This window comes from Somniosus microcephalus, chromosome 4 (assembly GCF_052327205.1).
Source record: "Somniosus microcephalus isolate GS21.2 chromosome 4, FLI_Smic_1.0, whole genome shotgun sequence".
Classification (NCBI taxonomy): Eukaryota; Metazoa; Chordata; class Chondrichthyes; order Squaliformes; family Somniosidae; genus Somniosus; species Somniosus microcephalus.
In genome coordinates this window covers 69649641-69671019 of record NC_140990.1, presented here as the reverse complement: position 1 = coordinate 69671019, position 21379 = coordinate 69649641, and the positions used below count along the sequence as shown (strand labels likewise).

Below are 21379 nucleotides of genomic sequence, written 5' to 3'. Positions count from 1 at the left end.
TGTTGCCTGACCTGCTGAGTTTTTCCAGCATTTGCTGTTGTTATTTCAGTTTCTGATTAGACCTTTCATTGGGTCCGATATAAATGTTGTGATCGTTTCTATAGCAACGAAGCCTGTGTGTGGACCTTGTGGGCAGACTGTATTTCATTCAATGTAACTTCAGGTGCTGCTTCTGTCAGGAGATTTCTGTTTCTCTCTGCCCTGCTTGAGCAGTCTGAGGGAAGGGCCGATCAAGTAGAAGATCGGAATAGCAAAGATTTCACTATTTTACCATGAGTACTGGGCAGAGCCTGTCCACAGTGCGCTCCGACACTCACACTGCTTTCTTGGTGTAATAATTTAACCCGTTCCCTGAGCTCGGGGTGTGAGCGGCCCGCGTCCCCCCGGGGTTCACGAACCCGCTCCCTGAGCTCGGGGTGTGAGCGGCCCGCGTCCCCCCGGGGTTCACGAACCCGCTCCCTGAGCTCGGGGTGTGAGCGGCCCGCGTCCCCCCGGGGTTCACGAACCCGCTCCCTGAGCTCGGGGTGTGAGCGGCCCGCGTCCCCCCGGGGTTCATGAACCCGCTCCCTGAGCTCTCTCACCTGATGTGTCAGCGGTTGCTGCCAAGGGCCGCGCATGCTCAGCTCACACCACCCGGGTGATTGACGGGAGCTCTGGACCAATAGGAAGAGCAGGGCGGGTCTGGAGGACCGGACGGGCAGCTGGTCCTCCAACCAATCGGAGTGTGTGAGGGGCGGGGCTTGACCTTTCAAACTGAACAACAGAAGGTGAGCTGAGCATGCGCGGACCTTGGCAGCAGCCGCTGACACATCAGGTGAGAGAGCTCAGGGAGCGGGTTCATGAGCGCCGGGGGCCCGCGGGCCGCTCACACCCCGAGCTCAGGGAGCGGGTTCATGAACCCCGGGGGGACGCGGGCCGCTCACACCCCGAGCTCAGGGAGTGGGTTCATGAACCCCGGGGGGACGCGGGCCGCTCACACCCCGAGCTCAGGGAGCGGGTTCATGAACCCCGGGGGGACGCGGGCCGCTCACACCCCGAGCTCAGGGAGCGGGTTCATGAACCCCGGGGGGACGCGGGCCGCTCACACCCCGAGCTCAGGGAGCGGGTTCATGAACCCCGGGGGGACGCGGGCCGCTCACACCCCGAGCTCAGGGAGCGGGTTCATGAACCCCGGGGGGACGCGGGCCGCTCACACCCTGAGCTCAGGGAGCGGGTTCATGAACCCCGGGGGGACGCGGGACGCTCACACCCCGAGCTCAGGGAGCGGGTTCATGAACCCCGGGGGGACGCGGGCCGCTCACACCCCGAGCTCAGGGAGCGGGTTCATGAACCCCGGGGGGACGCGGGCTGCTCACACCCTGAGCTCAGGGAGCGGGTTCATGAACCCCGGGGGGACGCGGGCCGCTCACACCCCGAGCTCAGGGAGCGGGTTCATGAACCCCGGGGGGACGCGGGCTGCCCACACCCCGAGCTCAGGGAGCGGGTTTTAAGAACCCCGGGGGGACGCGGGCTGCTCACACCCCGAGCTCAGGGAGCGGGTTCATGAACCCCAGGGGGACGCGGGCTGCTCACACCCCGAGCTCAGGGAGCGGGTTCATGAACCCCGGGGGGACGTGGGCTGCCCACACCCCGAGTGCAGCCCCAGGCCCCATTATTAATACACTCAACATTATCCACTTTACACACACCCGGGGTGGTCCTCAGGCCCCGAACAAGAGCCTGCGGGCCGGGCGTTTGCCCCGAGCGGGGCGGCAGCTGCGGGGCTTTCTTCCGGTGACAAGCCCGGGGGAACGGCTGCCATCTTGAGAGGCTCAGGGGGCAGCAGGGCGCATGCGCGGCCCCCTTGGCCAGGAACCAGGAGGAGAGAATCTTGTCAATTTCTATCCTGGACTCACAGTGATGGCTTTTGTAAACTCCTTTTACAGGTTGTGAGAGGGGCAGCATTTATACACCGCAAACTCAAACCAAACATCACATCAAGATCTGACAGAGTCACTCCATTCATCAGGAGCCGAATATCCTCGGACTTTGAATGTGGAAGGAGAAATGTTTGTCTGTTTTGTCTGTGGGAAAAGATTTCAAACATCAGTGTGACTGGAAAAGCACCGAGACACACACACCCGAGTGAGAGTGTTCCCGTGCACTGACTGTGGAAAGAGCTTTAACCAGTTACACAGCCTGAAAAAACATCGCACCATTCACAGCGGGGAGAAACCGTACACGTGTTGTGTGTGTGGACGAGGCTTCAACTGATCGTCCAACCTGGAGAGACACGAGGACACCCACACCATGGAGAAACCGTGGAAATGTGGGGACTGTGGGAAGGGATTCAGTTCCCCGTCACAGCTGGAAAATCATCGATGCACTCATACTGGGGAGAGACTGTTCACCTGCTCCGAGTGTGGGAAGCGATTCACTCGTTCATCAAACCTTCTGATGCACCAGCACATTCACACCGGGGAGAGGCCATTCACCTGCCCCATTTGTGGAAAAGGATTTAATCGATCATCTAACCTTCTGATGCACCAGCGCATTCACACCGGGGAGAGGCCGTTCACCTGTTCCGTGTGTGAGAAGGGATTCACTAAGACATCTGACCTTCTGATACATAAGCGAGTTCACACTGGGGAGAGGCCATTCACTTGTTCCGTGTGTGCGAAGGGATTCACTAATTCATCCGAGCTTCTGACACACCAGCGAGTTCACACTGGGGAGAGGCCGTTCCCCTGCTCTGTGTGTGGGAAGGGATTCACTCGGTCATCCATCTTGCTGAGACACCAGCGAGTTCACACCGGGGAGAGGCCGTTCACCTGCTCCGTGTGTGGGAAGGGATTCACTCAGTTATCCACCCTACTGAGACACCAGCGAGTTCACACTGGGGAGAGGCCGTTCACCTGCTCCGTGTGTGGGAAGGGATTTACGCGGTCATCCCACCTGCTGAGACACCAGCGAGTTCACAAATGACTGCAGCGGTTGGATTATGCTGTTATTGCGGCTATTAATCATATCTAGGACTGAACCGTGTTCATTCTGACAGTTGAGGTATGTTTCTGCTGATGTTAAACTCCAGCTCAGTTATAGGGGTTATTAATATTCTTGAAATGTAGCGGATTGACTTGTTGGGACTGCAGTGTCCCTTTAAGAACCGCTGTCTGATTTTGCCCCTTAATTCAGGGACTCTCATCAGAAATTTGTTTGCAATAAAATTATGAACTTTTACTTCAATGCTAAATTCATCTTTGGTACAATTATTACTGACTTGCACGTTACACACAGTGGCACCTCCAGTATCCACCAGAAAGAAGGGGAATGGGAATTGATGGAGAATCGAGAGTGCCCAAATGTTGCCCCTCCCGCCTGGTACAGCAATCCCCTCGGCATGGGAATGGAAACATGTCCAATCAGTAGCTGAGATTAACCTTTCTGGGCCTGTGGGATTGGTTTATATCAGACAGGAGGAGATTGGTGTCAGTGACTGTGGGGTTGGTTTATATCAGACAGGAGGAGATTGGTGTCAGTGACTGTGGGGCTGGTTTACATCAGACAGGAGGAGATTGGTGTCAGTGACTGGCTAGTTTATATCAGACAGGAGGAGATTGGTGTCAGCGACGGGTTGGTTTATATCAGACAGGAGGAGATTGGTGTCAGTGACTGTGGGGCTGGTTTATATCAGGAGGAGATTGGTGTCAGTGACTGTGGGGCTGGTTTATATCAGACAGGAGGAGATTGGTGTCAGTGACTGTGGGGTTTATATCAGACAGGAGGAGATTGGTGTCAGTGACTGTGGGGTTGGTTTATATCAGACAGGAGGAGATTGGTGTCAGTGACTGTGGGGCTGGTTTATATCAGACAGGAGGAGATTGGTGTCAGTGACTGGGGTTGGTTTTTAATCAGACAGGAGGAGATTGGTGTCAGTGACTGGGGTTGGTTTTTATCAGACAGGAGGAGACTGGTGTCAGTGACTGTGGGGTTGGTTTATATCTGACAGGAGGAGATTGGTGTCATAAGCACATAAGAACATAAGAAGTAGGAGCAGGAGTAGGCCATACGGCCCCTCGGGCCTGCTCCGCCATTCAATAGGATCATGGCTGATCCGAATCTAGACTCACGTCCACTTCCCTGCCCTCTCCCCGTAACCCCTAATTCCCTTATCTGCTAGGAATCTGTCTATCTCCATTTTAAATTTATTTAATGTTGCAGCTTCCGCAGCTCTCTGGGGTAGCAAATTCCATAGATTTACTACCCTCTGAGTGAAGAAGTTTTTCCTCATCTCAGTTTTGAAAGGGCAGCCCCTTATTCTTAGATTATGCCCCCTAGTTCTAGTCTCACCCATCAGTGGAAACATCCTCACCGCATCCACCCGATCAAGCCCCCTCAGAATCTTATATGTTTCGATAAGATCGCTTCTCATTCTTCTGAACTCCAATGAGTAGAGTCTCAACCTACTCAACCTTTCCTCATACGTCAACCCCCTCATCTCCGGAATCAACCGAATGAACCTTCTCTGAACCGCCTCGAGAGCAAGTATATCTTTTCTTAAATATGGAAATCAAAACTGCACGCAGTATTCCAGGTGTGGTCTCGCCAATACCCTGTATAACTGCAGCAAGACTTCCCCGTTTTTATACTCCATCCCCCTTGCAATAAAAGCCAAGATTCCATTGGCCTTCCTGATCACCTGCTGCACCTGCATACTAACTTTTTGTGTTTCATGCACCAGGACCCCCAGATCCCTTTGTACTGTAGCACTTTGCAGTTTCTCTCCATTTAGATAATAACTTGCTCTTTGATTTTTTCTGCCAAAGTGCATAACCTCACACTTTCCAACATTATATTGCATCTGCCAAATCTCTGCCCACTCACTTAGCCTGTCTATGTCCTTTTGCAGGTTTTTTATGTCCTCCTCACTCACTGCTTTCCCTCCCATCTTTGTATCGTCGGCAAACTTGGATATGTTGCACTCGGTCCTTACCTCCAAATCGTTAATATAGATTGTAAAGAGTTGGGGTCCCAGCACTGACCCCTGCGGAACACCACTAGTTACTGATTGCCAGCCCGAGAATGAACCATTTATCCCAACTCTTTGTTTCCTGTTAGATAGCCAATCTTCCACCCATGCCAGTATATTACCCCCAATCCCGTGATTTCTTATCTTGATCAGTAATCTTTTGTGTGGAACCTTGTCAAATGCCTTTTGGAAGTCCAAATACACTACATCCACTGGTTCCCCTTTATCCACCCTGTATGTTACATCCTCAAAGAATTCGAGCAAATTTGTCAAACATGACTTCCCCTTCGTAAAACCATGCTGACTCTGTCCTATTAAATTATGTTTATCCAAATGCTCTGTTACTGTTTCCTTAATAATGGACTCCAACATTTTGCCAACCACAGATGTTAGGCTAACTGGTCTATAGTTTCCAGCTTTTTGTCTACTTCCCTTCTTAAATAAGGGTGTTACATTAACAGTTTTCCAATCTGCCAGGACCTTTCCTGAGTCCAGGGAGTTCTGGAAAATAATCACCAATGCATCCACAATCCCTACCGCCACTTCTCTCAAGACCCTAGGATGTAGGCCATCAGGTCCGGGGGATTTATCTGCCTTAAGTCCCATTATTTTACTGAGTACCATCTCCTTAGTGATTTTAATCGTGTTTAGCTCCTCCCCGCCCCCCCCCCCCCCCCATTGCCCCCTGTTTGTCCAGTGTTGGGATATTTTTAGTGTCCTTTACTGTAAAGACTGATACAAAATATTTGTTCAGCGTCTTTGCCATCTCCATGTTCCCCCCCACTAGTTTCCTGGTCCCATCCTCTAAGGGACCAACGTTCACTTTAGCTACCCTTTTTCTTTTTACATAGCTGTACAAACTCTTGCTATCTGTTTTTATGTTTTTTGCTAGTTTACTTTCATAATCTATCTTCCCTTTCTTAATTAATCTTTTAGTTATTGTTTGCTGGCTTTTAAATGCTTCCCAATCTTCTATCCTCCCACTAGATTTGGCTACTTTATATGCCCTTGTTTTCAGTCGGATACTATCCTTTATTACTTTACTAAGCCACGGATGGCTGTCTTTTCTTTTATTCCCCTTTTTCCTCAGTGGAATCTATTCATCTTGAAAGATGTGAAATATCTCCTTGAATGTAGACCACTGCTCTTGAACCGTCTTACACTTTAATCTGTTTTCCAAGTCCACTTTAGTCAATTCTACTCTCATACCTTCATAGTCTCCTTTATTTAAGCTCAGTACACTGGTTTGAGATCCAACTCTCTCATCCTCAAACTGAATTTGGAATTCAACCATATTATGGTCACTCATTCCAAGGGGATCCTTTACTAGGACATTTTTTATTAATCCTGTCTCATTACACAGGACCAGATCTAAGATTGCCTGCCCCCTGGTTGGTTCAGTTGCATACTGCTCAAGGAATCCGTCCCTAATACACTCTATGAACTCTTCCTCAAGGCTGCCATGCCCAATTTGATTAGTCCAGTCAATATTAAAGTTAAAATCCCCCATGATTATAGCTGTTCCCTTATTACAAGCCCCAACTATTTCCTGATTTATACTCCGACCAACAGAGTTGCAACTGTTAGGAGGCCTATCGACTACGCCCACTAGTGACTTTTTCCCCTTATTATTCCTTATCTCCACCCAAACTATTTCACTATCCTGATCCTTTGACCCAATATCATTTCTGACTATTGCAGTGATTCCATCCTTGATTAACATAGCAACCCCACCTCCCTTTCCTTCCTGTCTGTCCTTCCTAATTGTCAAATACCCTTTAATGTTTAGTTCCCAGTCATGATTATCTTGCAGCCATGTTTCCGTAATGGCCACCAGATCATACCCATGTGTAGTTATTTGTACCGTCAACTCGTCAATTTTGTTACGAATGCTGCGTGCATTCAGATAAAGAACTTTCAAATATGTTTTCTGACAATTTATACCTGCTTTTACTACTTTACCTTTATCATTATACAGTCAGTGACTGTGGGATTGGTTTATATCAGACAGGAGGTGATTGGTGTCAGTGACTGTGGGGTTGGTTTATATCAGACAGGAGAAGATTGGTGTCAGTGACTGTGGGGTTGGTTTATATCAGACGGGAGGAGATTGGTTTCTGGGACTGTGGGGTTGTTTTATATCAGACAGGAGGAGATTGGTGTCTGTGACTGGGGTTGGTTTTTATCAGACAGGATAAACTGGTCAAAGTTGGAGAAAATGTATTTTTTGTCTGTATATTTATTATGTATATATATTTATGTACTTATGGATTTATATATATTAATTAAATAGTGTTATTCCTATATTAACGACTGTGGTAGGAATCTTTTTAAATCCTGGGATGTGAGCGTCGCTGGATGGCCCAGTGTTTATTGCCCATCCCTAATTGCCCTTGAGAAGGTGGTGGTGAGCCGCCTTGAACCGCTGCAGTCCGTGTGGTGAGGGAGGGAGTTCCAGGATTTTGACCCAGTGACGATGAAGGATCGGCGATATATTTCCATGTCGGGATGGTGTGTGACTTGGAGGGGAGCTTGGAGGTGGTGGTGTTCCCCTGCGACTGCTGCCCTCGTCCCTCTAGGTGGTGGAGGTGGCGGGTTTGGGAGGTGCTGCCGAAGAAGCCTTGCCGAGTTGCTGCAGCGCCTCTTGTCGATCAGAGGTTCTCAACCGGGGTCCGTGAGAAGGTTTCAAGGGGTGGGCCCAGAAACTCTCTCCCTCTTTCATTCTTTCTCCCACAAGCAGCCCTCACACCGGGCGCCGGCTCAGTTCCCATTGAGCAGCCGCGGGGGAAGCGATGTGGGGCGCGATGGGGCCAAGGCTGCGGAAGCCGCCCCTCGCTCGCTGACAATTGGGTTGATCCAGATTCCCATCATCTCCATCCAGCCTGTTGCCCCCATCTCCCCCCTTCCCCCCTACAAATCCAGGCTGGGGTTTATTGGAGGGTGAGGCCATTCCCAATTCCAGGAGCCCAGCCCGTTGACCACCTTCTCCCACTGGAACAGGAGCAGGGCGCAGGCGCAGTTTGCAGGACCCGCAGCTCCAGCCGCCGCTCGCCCTGACACCAGGCGGCGCCACTGAGCAGGACAGCCCGCGGCCCCAGGGATTGGTCCGTCAACCGTCAATCAAAGGCCAGCAGCCAATCCGCTTGGCCCAAGTCCCGCCTCCAACCGCCGTCCATTGTTGGAGCAAAATTCAAAGCGCCGCGAGCGGGAGCTCAAGCTGTCAATCAAAGGTCAGCCCCACCCACTGCACCCTGCTCACTCTCCGATTGGTGGCGGTCGGGGTGGGCGGGGCGATAAAGGGCCAATCAGTGCACTCCCCACCTCCGCCTGGGAGCTGGGCTTTGCTCAGGTGAGCAGATCACGTGGGCTGGAAGGAAATCGGCCACAAGGCAGCTTGTGAGGTCACTGGGCCTCTTGTATTGGAGAATCAAGGAGCAGGGAGTTTAAAACATACTATTACCGCACTTAATCGTCAAATACCTATTTATTTCAAAAAATAAAGCACAGTGATTTGAAATGGAAAGACTTGCATTTATACAGAGGCTTCTGTGATCTCAGGATGTCCCAAAGCGCTTTACAGTCAATGAACACTTGTGTTGTGTTACAGGGGAATTTTTATAACACAGGAGGGGCCTCAGAGAATCCCTGATATACACTGTCCAATCAAACACTCCCAGGGCAGGTACAGCACGGGTTAGATACAGAGTAAAGCTCCCTCTACACTGTCCCATCAAACACTCCCAGGGTAGGTACAGCACAGGTTAGGTACAGAGTAAAGCTCCCTCTACACTGTCCCATCAAACACTCCCAGGGCAGGTACAGCAGGCATTTGATACAGATTAAAGCTCCCTCTACACTGTCCCATCAAACACTCCCAGGGCAGGTACAGCACGGGTTACATACAGAGTAAAGCTCCCTCTACACTGTCCCATCAAACACTCCCAGGACAGGTACAGCACGGGTTAGATACAGTGTAAAGCTCCCTCTACACTGTCCCATGAGACACTCTCAGGGCAGGTACAGCACATGTTAGATATACAGAGTAAAGCTCCCTCTACACTGTCCCATCAAACACTCCCGGGACAGGTACAGTATGGGTTAGATACAGAGTAAATCTCCCTCTACAATGTCCCATCAAACACTCCCAGGGCAGATACAGCACGGGTTAGATACAGAGTAAAGCTCCCTCTACACTGTCCCATCAAACACTCCCAGGGCAGGTACAGGGGCGTGTTACCGATACCTCCCCTGGATACCAAGGCTAGGAGAGGCACTCTGGATGGTATGGGGAGCTGGGACTTGTCCATGAGAGTAACTGACCGTTTGAGAACTGAAATAATCCAGAGTAATGATCGGGTGTTAGTCGTGGCTCAGTGGGAGCACTCTCTCTCTCTCTGTGTCTCAGTGGGAGCACTCTCTCTCTCTCTCTCTCTCTCTCGCTGTGTCTCAGTGGGAGCACTCTCTCTCTCTCTCTCTCTCGCTGTGTCTCAGTGGGAGCACTCTCTCTCTCTCTCGCTGTGTCTCAGTGGGAGCACTCTCTCTCTCTCTCTCTCTCTCTCTTGTCTCTGAGTCAGGAGGTTGTGGGATCAAGTCCACCTCTAGAGACTTGCGAACACAATCTAGGCCGACACTCCAATGCAGTACTGAGGGAGTGCGGCACTGAAATAGGTCTTTCGGACGAGACGTTCAAGCGAGGCCCGATGAAGAGAAGGCAGGAACAGGGTACTGAATTTGGATGATCAGCCATGATCTCATTGAATGGCGGAGCAGGCTCGAGGCGCCGAATGGCCACTCCTGCTCCTATCTTCTACGTTTCTATGCCCTCTCAAGTGAATGTAAAAGATCCCATGATGTTATTTCGAAGAGCAGGGGAGTTCTCCCTGGAGTCCTGGCCAACATTTCTCCCTGAACCAACATCACTAAAACAGATCATTTGGTCATTATCACATTGCTGTTTGTGGGATCTTGCTGTGTGCAATGTGGCTGCTGCATTTCCTACATTACAACAGTGACTGCTCTTCAAAAGTACTTCATTGGCTGTAAAGTGCTTTGGGATGTCCTGAAGTTGTGAAAGGTGCTGTATGAATACAAGTCTTTCTTTAACAAAGGTGAAAAGGCCCAAAATGGAACAGTCGGTAACAGGACATCAATTAGTCTCCTCTTATCTTAGAGACATCAAGGACTCGATACAAAGTGTGTTTGAAACAAAGCGATTTATTTGACTTATATCCAGAATATTAAACTCCAGCCCAGTTACAGGGGTTACTAACATCAGCTGAAACAAACCCCAACTGTCAGAATGAACATGGTTCAGTCCTGGATGTGATTAACAGCAGCAATAACAGCAGAATCCAACCCCTGCAGTCACTGGTGAACTCGCTGGTGTGTCAGCAGGTTGGATGACTGAGTGAATCCCTTCCCACACACGGAGCAGGAGAACGGCCTCTCCCCAGTGTGAACTCGCTGGTGTGTCCGCAGGCTAGATGACCGAGTGAATCCCTTCCCACACACGGAGCAGGAGAACAGCCTCTCCCCAGTGTGAACTCGTTGGTGTGTCCGCAGGCTAGATGACCGAGTGAATCCCTTCCCACACACGGAGCAGGTGAACGGCCTCTCCCCAGTGTGAACTCGCTGCTGTCTCAGCAGGTGGGAGCTGTACAGAGCTCTGGTTAGAACCCATCTAGAGTATTGTGTTCAGATCTGGGCACCGCACCACAGGAAGGATATATTGGCCGTGGAGAGGGGTCGTGGTGCAGATTCACCAGAATGATATCGGTGCTAAAAGGGTTACATTTCTTCAATAAATTCCAGCAGGCTTGTGGGATGCGACTATCTTTTCCAGAAGCGGTGTGAGTCTCTCTAACGGCCCCTTCTCCTCCCCGGTGATCATAAACAGCATCTCTTAGGATCCTTTCAAGCATCTTCCCTGTGGTCAAGGTCACACTGATGGGCCTGTAGTTCCCTGGCTCTGATGGGAACTCCATGAGCTGCCTTCCAATCTCGGGGAACAACCCCTGACTCTGTTGAGCTGTTGATGATACGGACAAAGGCAGCGGTGGTTAAATACAGCCCGTGGGCCATTTCCAGCCCACCAATAGATTCAATCCAGCCCGCCAAGGCCTGGCTTCGAGGCTGAACATCCGCCGCACCCGACCCCAGCCTGACCCCAGCCCATGTAACGTCAGGAGGCGGGTCATTGTCTCCGAGGCAGCAGGGGAGTCACAACCACAAACAGAGGCGGGCAAATATCATCTGCCATTTGCTGCATCAATGTGTCTGGCTCTATTCCATGGAGGAGCCGGCAGATTTCCAGTTTCACCCACCCCCCGCCCTCCGATCTGCAAGCTCCCTGTCAGCCCTGGTTTAGCGGTTGGAGCTGGATATTGCACAGATGAGGCCCAGCCAGTAAAATGGCTGGGTCCTTTCGCCGAGGACATTGGACAGGCAGCACCATCGCACCGCTCACCCGATGTCCACCCAGAATGAAAATCAGCCCCAAGAAGTCTAAGCTCAGCAATCTCAGCAACGTCAAACACATCCAAGATCCCCGATCAGCTGCAAGAGAAGGATCGACATTCCATTCTCGCCCATGTACCAGTTGCAATTGAGCCTTTCTTTGAAAATGAGCCTGACTGAATGATCTGATCTGTGGTGTTTAATGGACTTGGGAAGCCAATCATATTTGGAAATATGAAACTGAACCCTGTATTCATTGAAAATTACAAAATCTACCTTATTCAGCTGACTGATGCATCTCAATGGCAAGAGCATTGCGATAATAAAGGTTTGCAAATCAGAGCTGAATTTGATATTTCCAATAAAATCAACTTCAATGTTTCACAAATCCAAGATGTTCCAAGAGTTTTCAATGCGGAGGACCAGACTGGATGATGATAAATATTTGGACATCTCCAAGCACACCGCCTGACACTAGATTGTCCTCCACATTACAAGCTGTCTTATCCTCTTCAGCAATGCACAGCTTCAAATGAGAGAAAAGGTCGTCGCGTGTCTGGGTTTCTTCCTGTACAATGGACCTCCAGTTTGTTCCCATTTGCTCACTGCATGTGAAGAGATCACTGCTTTGCGATCAGATCACAGGCCAAATGTCAGAATTAAAGCAATTGTGGTGATAAGAGTAGCTGGAACATTATTAAGGATCAGAACCAAACTATTGTCAGGAGAAATTTGCTTGGTTTGTGTTTGGAAACAGCAGGGGCTGATTTTAACCTCACGCACCCGGCGGGAAACTAATGCGATCAGATCGGCCACTTGTTTTACACCCCGCCCGATTTCACTTTCGACTGAAATCATTGGAGGGCAAAATCGGGGAAGATGTAAAACGAGCAGAAAATTCAATCCCGTCAGATGGGGGAGGTTCAAATTACCCCCAGCATACCTGAACTAGAAGGACAACTACTAAAAATGGCCAAAAGGACAATAAAATAACTATGGAAACAGCCTGAGCAGTTCCGCAGCAACACGAATCCTCAACTGGGAAGCTTTCTGCTTTTTAACCTCGTACACTATTTATCTACAAAGTACATCTCTAATTATCATCAACAGCAAGCTGCAATATCACTTATTGGAATATAATTGTTTGACTAAGTAAGAGTTTAGCTAAAGAACTACCTGCAGTTATTTTACAAATATAATATTTTCTTACCTTAAGCAAACCTTTTGAAGTTTTCTTTTGCCTTTTACTTTTTGTTGTGTGTTTTTTTCTCTTTAGGTCCCTGCACACAACCAAAGCATTCTCAGCTGAGGGAACAGGTGGGCAGCTTGCTCTGACCCTGCCGTTCTACTGTGACCCGTGGGGTCTCACCCTCCAAATGGACTTCCTTGTGGGGACACGCTCACTTTCTGTTGACCCCCCTCTTTCTTCCCGACAGTCCAGTGGAGATTAAGGATTTGCAGTGTGAGGGAGAATGGGCATAAACCCACATCCCACCATTCTTTGGTGCCATTTGTTGAGCTGGCATGCTGTGCCCATCTCCGTTAATGACTTCTGATGTTCTTCAGTTTTTTGAAGCAGAAACAGTGTCCACAAAGAGCTACTTGTGCTTCAAAAGACTCGAGCCGGTCGGCCAAACAGCCACGTGGACTTTCAGTCCAACATATAATCCATCGATCGATCGATCACTCATTTCATTCATTTAGTAATGGCAGATTTTACTATCTTACACCACATTCTGTGTATTTAAGATAGTAACTGAGGCCTATCTGAATTTATGTTGATAAATTATTGGGAGGGTAGAAGTGGTGCGATGCTCAACACTAAGAGTCGGACTGTTTCCGATTCACCAATTGAACACTTTACTCTCACCAACGTGCGCTGTCCCTTTAAATGTGCTGCGCGGTTTCTCTCCCAGCGGCAGGAGCTGGTGAGCGGCCTGCGCGGGGCCTCACCATTGCTGCGCCACCGTGCAGCCGCGCACCTTAGGGGCAACATTGGTGTGCGGCCCTCAACAGCTCACCACAACTTGTTAAGTGGCCCTCCAGCCCAAATCACTGCCCACCCCTGCCCGAAACCATCTTTAACGGGATTCTGCCTCCTGACGGGGCGGGAAAAGATTTTGCCATTATTACCACAATTGAGCACCATCTTCTTTTCCAAAGATCTCTGATGGCTGCTTTTGTCTCCCTCAACTGTGGGTGATATTTCTCTCTATTCTTCTGCAAACTGAATTCATCTTGATCTGAACTGGGTTCAATGTAAGATAGTTCAGGGAGTCAGGCATCATTCACCCCTAGACCTACGCTGGCCGGTGAAACCCCAGTCATTTCCTTAGTAAGAGTGCCTCTGGTTCCTCGCCAAATATTTGTCAGGATCCCAAAAGCCAGCTTTCTTACCGTCCACTCCTGGAGGCCCCACTCCCTGAGCCTACAACCTTCAGCAGGGTCAGTGGTGGAGTTCAACAGCAGGAGTGAACCCAACTGTCAGAATGAACATGGTTCAGTCCTGGATGTGATTAACAGCAGCAATAACAGCAGAATCCAACCCCTGCAGTCACTTGTGAACTCGCTGATGAATCAGTAGGTGGGATGACTGAGTGAATCCCTTCCCACACACGGAGCAGGTGAACGGCCTCTCGCCAGTGTGAACTCGCTGGTGTCTCAGCAGGTTGAATGATCGAGTGTATCCCTTCCCACACACAGTGCAGGTGAACGGCCTCTCCCCAGTGTGAACTCGCTGGTGTGTCAGCAAGTTGCATGACTGAGTGAATCCCTTCCCACAGACGTGCAGGTTAATGGCCTTTCCCCGGTGTGAGTGCGTTGGTGTAGTGATTTCAGATGATCGCCTGAACCGAGTCCCGCAGTGAGAGCACCTGAACGGTGTCTCGTCAGTGTGAACATGTTGATGGCACGTCAGGTCCTCAGAACTTTTATAACACTTCCCGCAGTCCGAGCATTTAAAAGATCTCTTGTCAGTGTGAACTCACTGATGGCACATCAGGTCCTTGGATCTTTTATAACACTTCCCACAGTCCGAGCATTTAAAAGATCTCTCGTCAGTGTGAACTCGCTGATAAAGAACATAAGAACATAAGAAATAGGAGCAGGAGTAGGCCAATCGGCCCGAGCCTGCTCCACCATTCAATAAGATCATGGCTGATCTGATCCTAACCTCAAATCTACTATCACTCTACATCCCACCCGAACCCATGTGATCTCCTGGGAGAGGCGAAAAACCAGATAAAAAACCCAATGGCCAATTTGGGAGAAAAAATCTGGGAAATTCCTCTCCAACCCACCTAGGCGATCGAAACTCGTCCAGGAGATCACTCTGTCCCAATATTTTCTACAGTACTTACCTTCTGTAAAAGGTGATCTCCACCCCAGCCAGGAACAGGAATAGAACCATCTCCTGAAATCTAACACATAATTAGAACACAAGAAGTAGGAGCAGAACCAGGCTACACGGCCCCTGGGCCTGCTCCGCTACCCACAGGGCCATGACCGTTCCGAACCTAGACTCATGTCCAATTTCCTGCCCGCTCCCCGTAACCCCTAATTCCCTTTACTTCTAAGAAACTGTCTATTTCTGTTTTAAATTTATTTAATGATGTGGCTTCCACAGCTTTCTGGGGCAGCAAATTCCACAGACCTACTACCCTCTGAGTGAAGAAGATTCTCCTCATCTCAGTTTTGAAAGAGCAGCCCCTTATTCTAAGATTATGCCCCCTAGTTCTAGTTTCACCCATCATTGGGAACATCCTCACCGCATCCACCCGATCAAGCCCCTTCGCAATCTTATATGTTTCAATAAGATCGCCTCTGAATTCCTCTTAAACTGAATTCCTCTTTAACATAGAAACATAGAAGGTAGGAGCAGAAGTAGGTCATTCGGCCCCTCGAGCCTGCTCCGCCATTCAATAAGATCATGGCTGATCATCTAAATTCAGTACCCTGTCCCTGCCTTCTCCCCATATCCCTTGATCCCTTTAGCCTTAAGAAATATATCCAACTCCTGCTTGAATATATTTAATAAATTGGCCACCACTGCCTTCTGTGGTACAGAATTCCACAGGTTCACCACTCTCTGGGTGAAGAAATTCCTCCTCATCCTTGTCCTAAATGGCTTACCCCTTATCTTTAGACTGTGACCCCTGGTTCTGGACTCCCTTGCCATTGGGAACATCCTTCCTGCATCCAGTCTGTCCAGTCCTGTTAGAATTTTATAAGTTTCAATGAGATCCCCTCTCATTCTTCTAAACTCCAGCGAGTATAAGCCCAATCGACCCAATCTCTCCTCATACGTCATTCCTGCCATCCCAGGTATCAGTCTGGTGAATCTTCGCTGCACTCCCTCCATGGCAAGAACATCCTTCCTCAGATAAGGTGACCAAAACTGCACACAATACTCAAGGTGTGGTCTCACCAAGGCCCTGTACAACTGCAGCAAGACATCCTTGTTCTTGTACTCGAATCCTCTCGCTACGAAGGCCAACATACCATTTGCCTTCTTAACCGCCTGCTGCACCTGCATGCTTACCTTCAGTGACTGGTGCACAAGGACACCCAGGTCTCGTTGCACTTCCCCTTCTCCCAATCTATTGCCATTCAGATAATAATCTGCCTTCCTGTTTTTGCCACCAAAGTGGATAACCTCACATTTATCCACATTATACTGCATCTGCCATGCTTCTGCCCAATCACTCAACCTGTCCAAATCATACTGGAGATTCTCGGCATCCTCCTCATAGCACACACGCCCACCCAGCTTTGTGTCGTCTGCAAACTTGGAGATATTACATCCAGTTCCCTCGTCTAGATCATTTATATATATTGTGAATAGCTGGGGTCCTAGGACCGATCCTTGCGGTACCCCACTAGTCACTGCCAACCACTCGGAAAAAGAGCCGTTTATTCCAACTCTTTGCTTCCGTCTGCCAACCAGTTCTTTATCCAAGTCAGTACCTTGCCCCCAATCCCATGTGCCTTAACTTTACATGCTAATCTCTTATGCAGGACCTTATCGAAAGCCTTCTGAAAGTCCAAATACACCACATCCACTGGTTCTCCCTTCTACCAGTTACATCCTCAAAAGATTCCAGTAGATTAGTCAAGCACGATTTACCTTTTGTAAATCCATGTTGACTTTGTCCGATCCTGTCAGTTTTCCAAGTGCTCTGCTATTACATCTTTTATAATGGACTCTAGCATTTTCCCCACTGTTACCGCCGAATTGGAGCCTGAACGGACCCAGTGATATACAGGGTCGACGTATACCCAACTTCGACTTATAGAGCAATAAACTCAGACTACTGCGGACCTTGCTGGAATGTGCGAGTACACTTTTATTTACAGAGCGCTCTGGGAGAAGTGCTATACACCCCCTTGGTGCAATCGCTAGCTTCTCAGCTTTACAATAGCAGCCGCGCTCCTTTTATACAATTTAAAAACAGGAAAGATACCATATTACATTAATTCCTTGGCCAATCTGGTACTTTAGCATCCTTTAACTTTGGCCAATCCGATACCTTAGCAACCCTTAATCACATTCTGTCAAAAACAAGTTGATTATATTATTATACCGTTAGCAAACAACTTAATTATATTACTGTTCTGTACCAGTGACATCACACGTTTGGTGTAAGCAGATCAAGTCAGCTGTCTGTTATGCCAGTGTCTGCAAAATGTCAATGAATGTCAAGTATTTCAGCAGGCACTACGGTGCCATTTTAAAATTTCCTCCAACAGCCCCTCCTTTTGGTCCTGGAGCACGATCCTCTTGCTCCCAGATGACCATCGTTCTTTGTTTCTTCACAGGGTTGGTTTACAACCACTGACTCATCTCGTGAGAACCGGCCGTTCCGGCCACGTCATCATACGTTTCTTCTTCTTCACCCATATTTCTGGGCAGGAGGTCGGTGTATTCTTCGACAGAAGCTACTGGCAGCACAGCTTTCACAGCAGTTTGACAGCACATTTTAATGATACTCAATGCACAGCACAGCAGTATACATATCACAACCATGATCAATATCATTTGCACTAGCCAAGCACCCCAGCCTGATCCTCCCAGTAACCAATCAAACCATCCGCCTCCAATATTGGATTGATGGAGCAAAGCTACTTGTTTCTGAATATGGTCCACTAGGTTGGTAATATTTTCAGAACTGTCTGGGATGTATGTACAGCATTCTGCTCCGATCATGGCACATGTACCTCCCTGTGCAGCTAGTAGGTAATCTAGTGCCATTCTGTTTTGTAGGGCGACAGTTCTTAGGGCTACCATTTTGGCACTCATCTCTCTCAGGGATTCAGCCGTGTCATTGGCTACTCCCTCAATTATGGTTGCCAATAACCATATTTCTTGAGAAGTAAACACTATTCCAGCCGTGGGGAACATAGCTCCTAGTACCACCTGCCAGGTGGGAAGTTCTCTTTTAGTACGACTATGCTTGTGGTGGTCTTTCAATTCCTTTATGTGGTGTATATATGGTACTACATACCCCAAATAGCATGATCCTGCCCAATTCTCTGGTAGCCAGGGGTATGCTCTATGACCCCATATGAAGTATGTCCCATTATAGGCTGTCATTATCTGTCCCGGTTGTTCGGGGTTTATGTTGGCGTGGAAGACGGTAAAACCCATCTGGTTGTCAGTATTTGTTCGCCTGGTCCCATTCCATGGTTTATTATTGGTCAAATTCATCAAATTGGTGGTATTGAACCACCAGCTTTCCATGGAATTTCCTGCATTATATGTGGTAAAATTTTGTATACAATGACCTTTCCCCACATCAATTCTGATCCCTTCAGTCTGTTCTGTACCGCGCTCCCAACATATTTCCCTGATCGGCTGGCCCTTTCCTGACGTATTGGTAAGAACTAAAAAGGGGGGTTCTTTCGTATAATTATATGTTGGCTTATACCATTCTTTAAAATTTTCTAACGAATATCCTCCCCCCTGGAACTCATTCCTTAGGCTAGTCCATTTCTGTTCCCAGGTTTTTCCAAAGGTGGATAAAGTGGTATTTTTCTGTTTCGTATGATTTCTATTAATTATCCATTCTGCCATATCTGTGAGGTTCAAGGGTATTGGTCGCAAGGGTATCCCTCCTTTCGCATGAGTGGGAGTATGGCTACATACCCAACAGGCATCTATCCCACTCCGTTTGGCATACTTATATGACATATATAAAAACGTATTTACATGCAATCCCCGTTTTCTATGCGGTCCTGTCGCCGCATCTCCCGTGACAATACGTATCAACGCAACTATACACAGTAACTTATACATGTTTTTGATGCAATATTCTTCTTCCAGTTATTGCCGAAGGGGTCTCCCTTTTTTTTCTGTGGAACAGATTCAGAACAGTGGGGGTAATTATTCACGTTCATGTCCTTTATATAACTTCAACTGAGTCCAATGTTTCCATATGCCCTTTCCCCTTATGTCCAGACAGGCACAGGTGTCCCCACTGATTATGATCTCATAGGGTCCGCTCCATTTCGGCGCGAACCCCGGTTTGCCAGGTAGATTTCTTACCATGACCCACGCTCCGGCGGGGGGAACGTCCGGGAGCGTGTTAAGTTCTAGCTCCTTGTCCCTTTCCCGCTGTTGGTCACGGATATTTTTACGCATCTCCTTTAATTGAGTGCTGAGTTCCAAAACGTATCGTTTTAATTTATCTTTTAGAGGACCTACATCGGCCCCACCTGTTATGATGCCTTCGGGTAATTGCATCGCCCTTCCTGTCATTGCCTCTCTTCCCGAGTGAGAGAGCCCGTGGTGAATTTCCAACAGAGTGTTTTGTATGCACTCTGGGGCCATTACCTTATCATCCTTTCGCCAGACGTTATCGCTTCCTCGTATAGCGCCTTGTTTCTCCCACATACCTTTCTCAACATCTGGTGTGTCCTCGTGCAGTTCTTCAATACTTATCTCCTCTCCTGGGTTACTTATGCTAGCCACTGGTGTGTCGCTAATCTCCTCTTGTTCTAACGCGAATTGTGCAGCTTTGTCCGCTGCTTGGTTCCCCTGGTGGTTTAACCAATCTGGGCTAGTTCTGTCCGGCTCTCTCTGGTGTGCCTTGATTTTTATTACTGCAACTTGTTGGGGCTTATTACTAGCCTCAAGGAGGGCCTCTATCCTTCTCTGATGTTTTATAGGATTGCCTCCTGTCGTAATGAATCCTCTCCTGCCCCAGGCGGTCATATAGTCATGGACTACCCCAAAGGCGTATCTACTATCTGTGTAGATGTTTACTACTTTATTTTCCGACATCTCCAGTGCCTTAGTGAGTGCCACTAACTCGGCCACTTGGGCTGACAAACCCCCATCGATTCGCCCTGACTCTACTGTTTCCAGTCGGTCATTAACTACGGCCCACCCTGTGCGGGGTAGTCCATCCATATATTTGCGCGACCCATCTACGTAAAGTGTTCCTTCGGCCGTCGCCAGAGGGGTATCCTTTATTCTATCTTCTTCTAAGTTCATATCTACATCCCCACAATTATGAGGCTCTCCGGTTCCTAATATTCCTTCTGCCGGATTGTCTCCCATATCCCTAATGATGGTTACTGCTTTACTCGGAGGGAGGAGGACCGCTTCCCATTTTGCTCGTCTCATATTTGAGACGGATCTCAATTTTCCCGTGTTCAGCATTTCTACCAAGGTGTGTTTGGTGTGAAGGATAATGTTTCCTGTCATCACAATTGGCTCGCTGACCTTTATGGCCCAGGCAGCACAATCTAATGCGGCTATAGACCGTGAAAGCCCGGTTACTACAGGTCCTTCTGCAGTGGAGTAGTATGCCACTGGCCCGCGCTTGTCCCCATGATCCTGTGTTACCACCGTGGTATAAAATCCCCCTTCATTATTGCAGTGTATGTGGAAGTCTTTGCACATGTCTGGTAATCCCAATCCTGGGGCTGATATTAATTCTGACTTCAGTTGGATATAAGCTTCCTCCTGCTCTGGGCCCCATTCTATTGAGTCCAGTGCTGGTTTGCCCCCTTTCACTAGCCACTGTATGGGTTCTGCTATTTTAGCGAACCCTGGGATAAAATTTCTACTATAATTAAAGAGGCCTAATACCTTCCTTACTCCCCTCACTGTTACGGGCCTGGGCATACTCTGGACAGCGACCTTTCTGTCCGGTGGCATTTCTTTAAGTCCCTGGGAGATAAGGTGTCCCAGATACAATACCTGGGTTTTTCCTATCTGTGCCTTTTTGGGGCTCACCTTTAGGCCAGCCGTCTCCAATGTTTTTAATACTAGGTACAGGGTCGTCTGGTGCCCTTCTTTCATTTCCGAAGCTATTAGTATGTCATCAACATACTGGAGAATCGTACTCCCACTGGGCAGTTCTACCCTTTTTAAGATGTCGCTCATGACTCGGCGAAAGATAGCCGGGCTATTGTGAAACCCCTGTGGGAGCCGGGTCCAGGTATACTGTTTGTCCCCTACCGTAAACGTGAATTTTTCCTGTGATTCTGGGTCCAAGGGTAAGGCCCAGAATCCGTTGGCTATGTCCAGGACTGTGAAGATTTGGTGTTCTGGGGCTAGACCGTTTAAGATGGTTGAGGGGCTGGCGACGATAGGGTGTAACTTAGGGGTGACCTTGTTGAGGGCAGTGTAATCTATAGTTAACCTATAGCTTCCGTCAGGTTTTCCTACTGGCCATGTAGGGGAATTGGTGGTACTTGTTGTTTCTCTCAGGATGCCTTTCTCTCCAAGTCCTTTTACTATGTCTATGACTGCCTTTCTTGCCTCGGTTTTTATGGGGTACTGGCGGTGTGGCTGATGTTCTGGTCTGGGGATCTTGATAGGGTCAATACCAGCTTTTCCTGTGTCTAGTTTTGTTTCTGCCCAAACTCCGGGGACGGAGGCGCAAATGGCCCCGTAATCACCTGTAT

At 48.8% G+C, this 21379-nt stretch overlaps 1 protein-coding gene across 1 annotated transcript in view; it reads left to right on the top strand.

The window, feature by feature from the left end:
* The first annotated feature begins 2244 nt into the window (after positions 1-2244).
* Positions 2245-21379, top strand: part of LOC147119156 (uncharacterized) — a 60124-nt gene continuing 40989 nt past the window's right edge. The window contains exon 1 of the mRNA XM_085984861.1: positions 2245-2924. Within this exon, the coding sequence (XP_085840987.1) occupies positions 2290-2924 (635 nt within the window). The 5' untranslated portion in view covers positions 2245-2289. The remainder of the gene's footprint in view (positions 2925-21379) is intronic.